This window comes from Schistosoma haematobium, chromosome 3 (genome assembly GCF_000699445.3).
Source record: "Schistosoma haematobium chromosome 3, whole genome shotgun sequence".
Taxonomy (NCBI): domain Eukaryota; kingdom Metazoa; phylum Platyhelminthes; class Trematoda; order Strigeidida; family Schistosomatidae; genus Schistosoma; species Schistosoma haematobium.
Window position 1 is genome coordinate 25,278,805 of NC_067198.1, and position 7,388 is coordinate 25,286,192.

The 7,388-nt window shown below is 38.8% G+C and overlaps 1 protein-coding gene across 1 annotated transcript; it reads right to left on the bottom strand.

Annotated features, from left to right (window-relative positions):
• Positions 1–226: 226 nt before the first annotated feature.
• Positions 227–6,734, bottom strand: MS3_00000093 (uncharacterized protein). Its single transcript, XM_051208002.1, has one exon. It carries the CDS (start codon positions 1,928–1,930, stop codon positions 1,301–1,303), a length of 630 nt encoding a protein of 209 aa, XP_051069371.1. The 5' UTR covers positions 1,931–6,734; the 3' UTR covers positions 227–1,300.
• Between the last annotated feature and the right edge of the window lie 654 nt (positions 6,735–7,388).

Sequence of the window (7,388 nt, forward strand, 5' to 3'; positions counted from 1 at the left end):
TGACTTTTATTATGTTGCAATCTATCGTTCATCATGACTTGATGCGCTACACTACACTACACAAGTAGTTATCGTGATGAATTGTGACTTCCATCATAGAGAAATATACATACAGAACTGAACAAACCCTCTATCAATGATTGTAAACGTGTCTTGGCAACAGCGATCACAGTCGATTCAGGTTTCTTTTAGAAACGTCGACGATTCTGTCGATCGACAGATGAGGCTGTGATCACAAGTTGAGGTAACGAGTTCTAGTCTTTGACGATTCGGTGTTCAACTGACGATTAATTTGTCTTGTGCTTGCAAACCTAGTTTGTGTCATCGTAAATTATATGCTTCGGGGACAATAAATGGGGCCGTATCATATGTAAATTTATGATTAAGTGATGAAGTCACTGTATAACAAGGAAAATATATTAAGTTTAGTCAGTCTGTGGAGATAGGCCTGACAAGCTTATTTTGTAAATAGTTTTCAATGTTATTTGTATTTATTTTGTCAAGCTTCCACTGTGTGTATATTTAACATTAAATGACTGTAACTGTTGTTTTAGTAAATGATCTTGAACACACTTTCCGTTATGATACTGACATAGCGTGACATACTCTTGCTGGCTAACAAATACACTACTACTCACACATTCCTCGTTCTATCTTCGTTTGTGATTGAGCTAGCTGAAGTCTAAATCAAATACTATCATTTTTTATAATGTAATTGGAATATATCCCATTCTACGTTGAATTATATCACTGGAGAGTTCGTCAACCCGCTCAGAATCACCAAGTATTTATAATTGTGGATTTACAATACCGGACCCAATCAGAACACGCAACATTTGGTCAATTTAAGTAGCGTCCCAAATTTTTATTGTATTTGTAACAATTAACTGGTATATACTAATATTACTATTGATCTTCAGTAACTTTGTTGATACTTTTCGCGTTCATATCTATCTGGTCCACCACAATTATTTATGGGCCACTAAAATGGTGAGCCCTTCAACGAATATCGTTGATCTAAATGAGGACAAAATCAAACTACGGGCCTCCACAAAAATGGTGAGCCCGACGTGATCAGAAGGTGGTGGACCAGACAGATATGAACGCGAAAAGTATCAACAAAGTTACTAAAGATCAATAGTAATATTAATACATACCAGTTAATTGTTACAAATACAATAAAAAATGTGACAAAACGAATAATTGTGGAAAAATGTGATTATGTACACTGTGAAAAGAAAAATTTTTTTTTCGGTGAAATTAGTAGTGTGGGATATCGGTAGGTGTTTGCTTTGGTTTTTCATTTATTTGTTTTTTTGGGTTTGTTTATAAGTCTACCGGAGCGTGTTAAACAAGAAGGCTTAGAATTAAGTTTTTTGTCCTCCACTGGTTTTTCAGTCACTGGTGGGAGAGGTTGCTTGTCAACAGCGTTGTCTTCTTTGACTTGAGTAGCTTCATAGAAAGCAGGTTTTATTCTGTCTATAGAAATAGTCTGCTTGTTGCCATCTCTGTTGATGAGGAAGTATTTTTGTGTGTGTTTTATTACTTTATATGGGCCTTCGTATGGTTGTTTCAATGGTTTTTTAACCGCATCTACTCGGACGAAGACAAATTTGCACGTTTCAAGGTTTTTATCAGGTTGGACTCGGTTGTTGTGTTCTCTAGGTGGTATTGCTCTGATGTTTTGCATCATTTGTAGTAATCTGCTTACAAAACGAGAAGGGTCTCCTGGCGTTGTGGGTTCATTCTTGACTAGTCCTGGTAACGTTAATGTCGTGCCATAGACTAGTTCAGCGGCCGTGCATCCAATGTCTTCCTTTACTGACGAGCGAATCCCAAGGAGAACGAGCGGTAAAGCATCGCTCCATTTTGAAGAGTCCGGTTGTGCCATCAGAGAGCTTTTTAGTTGGCGATGGAATCTTTCGACCATGCCATTAGCTGCCGGATGATAAGCTGTCGTTTTGACATGATTTACTCCAAGAAGCTCAGTGAACTCATGAAATAGGACGGACTGGAATTGGGGACCGCGATCTGTTGTGATTGTTTATGATACGCCATAGTTGGATATCCAGCCGTCGAGGAAAACTGAAGCCACTGTCTCTGCCGAAGTGTCTTTTATGGGGCAGGCTATGGCCCATCTAGTAAACCTGTTACAAATACAATAAAAATTTGGGACGCTACTTAAATTGACCAAATGTTGCGTGTTCTGATTGGGTCCGGTATTGTAAATCCACAATTATAAATACTTGGTGATTCTGAGAGGGTTGACGAACTCTCCAGTGATATAATTCAACGTAGAATGGGATATATTCCAATTACATTATAAAAAATGATAGTATTTGATTTAGACTTCAGCTAGCTCAATCACAAACGAAGATAGAACGAGGAATGTGTGAGTAGTAGTGTATTTGTTAGCCAGCAAGAGTATGTCACGCTATGTCAGTATCATAACGGAAAGTGTGTTCAAGATCATTTACTAAAACAACAGTTACAGTCATTTAATGTTAAATATACACACAGTGGAAGCTTGACAAAATAAATACAAATAACATTGAAAACTATTTACAAAATAAGCTTGTCAGGCCTATCTCCACAGACTGACTAAACTTAATATATTTTCCTTGTTATACAGTGACTTCATCACTTAATCATAAATTTACATATGATACGGCCCCATTTATTGTCCCCCGAAGCATATAATTTACGATGACACAAACTAGGTTTGCAAGCACAAGACAAATTAATCGTCAGTTGAACACCGAGTCGTCAAAGACTAGAACTCGTTACCTCAACTTGTGATCACAGCCTCATCTGTCGATCGACAGAATCGTCGACGTTTCTAAAAGAAACCTGAATCGACTGTGATCGCTGTTGCCAAGACACGTTTACAATCATTGATAGAGGGTTTGTTCAATTCTGTATGTAGAAGACTGAAATACCACTCAATATTATTTGAAGTTCTTAAGGTACCCATTTATACCACACAGTGTACTTCCAGTTCTTATCATCACTGCAATGAGATTAACTTAATGTTACGTTGTCGATAATTGTTATAGATTATTTTCCTTATTACATCTTACTGTATTATCTGTACTTACTGAGTGTTCGACTCACGTTTTTCTTGTACTCTTTCAGATCCTCATGTACGCTGCTTCTCACACTCATAAAGCACAATGCACGTTTACACTAGACCAAAAAACATCAATAGCTAAACGATACATGTGTTAAGGTGAAGAGCCGAATCAGAGGTCTTCGCGCACGTTATTTCATGTCATTTATCAGATGTGAATTGGATTTCGGCTTTTGAATGTCAACCTTTATGACGTGTACCTTGTCACTCACCCTTAATCATGATCAAAAAGACTCTTTCTTAGTAGTTCGGCGTCACTTATTAGAATGTCAAACTAACTTGAGTTTCGTCGTCAAGTCAAACAGGAAAACAAAAGTACATTGCCCACCAATATTTACTTCATTATATATTTTGAGTTTCTATTGAAGTACTACACTTCGTCACTAACCAATATTTGCCTAAGATTTATCAGAAAGGGTGTAGATATCTGCCATGTGTTTATTAAATATAACCTGATTCAGTGTTGTGATAAATTATAGTTACATATTAAACACTATTCTTGCAAAAACTTTAAGCTAGCCACCATTACTAGCCTTGTGAGTTCGCAAAACTGATATTGATGACGCATTTCTGTTCATAACATAGAAACAAAGCTGTCCAGTAGGTCAACACGTACGAACTTTCTATTAGAGAACAAATGACATTCCTAATTACTGACCAAGTTTGAGATAGAGATCTAATACGAAGTACCAGTAGATGATAATTTATTTGTGCTCCCTAATTATATATTAGAGTTACAAGTTGTTGTATCAGTATTATAAATGCTCAGGCTATCGGAAGATATTGAAAATTATTAGGAATTGTTCACAATTCATGGGATAATCTGAAATTCGATGATCAGTACATTCGTTATGAAACTATATGGGATTAAAAGTAGGCAAATCGTTTCCCACGACCTCATATTCAACGTTATTGTTTCCGACAAGTCAAAACTTCATTACACTTTTTCACTTATGGGACCTTGAACAGATTGAAAACTTTGCTCTTGTCTTTTCGTTCGTCAGATCGACATCGATGGAGGTAGCGTAGAGCACGACAATAGGTGGGAGGAACGTATGTTTGTTGTTAGAAGTTCTTTCCTTTCTGTTTTAATACATTTTCTGAGCGAATAATTGAGAAAAAATAACATGGTAAGAAATACAGTTTAGTTTGAACTACAAACAGGAAAGACTCTTTTCGGCATATGACGTCCCTCATTTTTCTCTACTTGCTCATATCCTGAGTTATGTCTGATAACTCCTGGAACCTTTGAGTTGCACGATGACTAGGACTGCACTATCACAAACAACAGGGAATTTGAATCGTAGAGTCGTTTGTTATTTCAACTTCTATTATAAACTACTTAGTATCTAAAATCATAGCATACTAAGAAGCTTAGACCCTATAATGGATAGAAAATGCCCGTAAAAATCCGTTTCTCTGTCATTCTGAGGGCTGTTATGAAAAGGACATGTAACTGCGATTCAACAGGAAACAAACTGAACGTTAATAAACCTGTAACCCGCTATTGTCTAAGATCAAAATAAATGAACTCATCTAGCTACTGAGGATCCTCTCATATTACTCGTCGACAATCTCAACTAGCGTAAATACCTCGCCAAACCTCTCGAAAATCTATTGTTTACTTATTTGCAGGTTGCGTATTACTTGAGAATACTGTATCCTTCACCTTGGAGATGTGTTTGTGTTACGAGTCACACCGAATTCTAATTTCGTCACATAGTGTCGAAGAACATGGTTAACTAGATAGTTTACACTCTAAAATAGGGTTTGACTACCCCCAAAAGTATCTGCTATATGATAAGCAGTTACCAAGCAACACGGAAGCCGAAGTTCACACTAAAAAAGAAAACAACGTATATGGTTTGTAACAATTTTCATAAACCAACGTTAAAATAAGCTACCTTTAGACAGGAAGTTCAGTTAATTATTTGTCTATTTTGAAAGATAACCATAGTCCGAGCACACTATCTGACTACGAGTGAAAATTAGGCCCATTGGTCAGAATTTAAATTCAACTCCTAATAATAACTAAATTCAAGTGTTATCCCTCAAAGTAAATAGATTTGCCGATTAGGTTTACTGTTTTCCCCAGTCAACCAATCACACAACTTAAAACTATTTTAATACACGAATAAAAGGACTTTAGACTAACTGTTACTTTATCTACTGACTTAATGTGCATTAATATGAATCAATCGTGATTGGAAAATAGATCTAAATAATTACAGAAAATAAAAATGTAATATTAGGATCCCTTCCAACCGTTGCTGCTATCTTGATGTGGTGGTTGGGTTTGCCTGTCGTCATGAGACAGTCTGAAAATACACTGGCTAGAACAATTGTTCCTCAAGGTCCTACCATGCCTAGTAGATCGGTAAAACTTAAAGCAGCACACCCGAGGTTCAAGGGCGATGGCAGTAATATGTTTCTGCCAGACAACCATAATAACAGCGATGCTACCTTCCCACAAAGGGGAGGGTGTGGAGAAGACCAGCCTTAAAATTTCACACCTCGTCTTATCCCACGGATATTCATCTTCGTTGGTATCTTAACAAGTACAGAGGTAACACAAAAATTATCCACATATGAGGTCGTGTGTGACCAGCCTTAAGTAGGTGTCTAATGGGCACTGTGGTCACCGCTCTCAGGTCACTAGGATCAACTCTAACCCAATCTCCTTATCAGGTTTATCTTATTATGTTCATTTAAACACAGACATAGGTACAAGAACGCACAAAATAGATATGCGCCATACAAATCATTCAGTTTTTGTGGGGGCTAGGATAATGCCCGGATCCCAAAACCGAAGTAGGTGGTTATCTTAGGGGGCCACACTCGGAGCCTTCGACCTAAAGATCTAATTCACAAGGCAGGGGAGCAACGTCACGAGATGCAGTCCCATGGTAGTCGGTGACCAACGATTGGTTCATACGTCATCTGTTCCCTTAGGACACTAAAGCCCATGTTCATCATCGATTTGGAATCAGATTTTTCCAACCACCTTAGATGAACTCTCAGCATCCACCAACCCGGTTAAAGAGCCAGACATTCTCTCTTCGTCCTCTCAATTTCTTAAACACCCCGCCACGAGAAGCCAGTGAGTAGGGCTTCCCTTACAATGGTTGTATGCACGTGGCCATGTGAGAGCATTTCGAAGGGGTAAGTTGATTCTCCCCACTCTCGACCGTACCAGGGCATTTGAGGCCCTCCTACGGTGTGAGCAACCGGGAAGTGAAAACCGCCCTCATATCTCTAGCAACACTCAAGACAACTGTATTCATAATCAGTTGCCTTCTTCAAGTCCTATCATTCCTCCTATCTCGAGTTTCAAATCTAAAATTCTTCCTCAAGTGTCACCATGACCAACGATTCTAGTGCGCAAAACACTGTCCCAGGTCTACTGAAACCTCGCTCCAAACTACATATTGGAGCCTCCAACGTACGCATCCTATGTCGAATCGGCCAGCAGGCCTCCTAGGCTAGAAACCTAGAATCTCGTACTATTGACGTATGCTGTGTATCCGAAATATATATACAAGATCCTAATGTGGTCATTTACATGACCTCACCTTGACAAAACGGAGAGCCGACGAGATACGCCCTTCGTGCATTTGGCGACTCGATGGCTTGTGTAGATATAGCACTAAGTACGAGGGCAGAATAGGCACTATTAGAGTGGATCCCCGTTAACAGTCGGTACCGGGGTGGGTTCGCTCTCCCTCTCGAAATACTCTCACACGGCCACGCCTATACAGCCTCTGCCAGGAAGTCCTACTCACTGCCTTCTCGTGGCGGGGATGTTGTTTACGAAAATGAGAGGACGAAAAGCGAATGTCCGGCGCTTTGACTGGATCCCAAATCAATGGTGCACATGGGCTCCAGTATCCTGAGGGAACAAATGGCCTATGAACCAATCGTTGGTCACCGACTACCATGGGACTGCATCTCCTCACGATGCTCCACTGCTTTGTGGGTTAGATCATTAGGTCAAAGGCTCGGGATGTGGCCCTCTAAGATAACCACCTGCTTCGGTTTGGGGACCCAGGCAGTATCACAGCCCACACAACGAACTGAATTGTCTATGAACATGGAAACTAATTCTCCTGCCTCGAAGAACATTCAAATGATTCTATTATTATTATTATTATTATTATTATTATTATTATTATTATTATTATTATTATTGTTATTATTATTTACTAAGTCATTATTCACCCTCCTTTAATCCCACTCTGTTCATACTTATTTTTTTCGA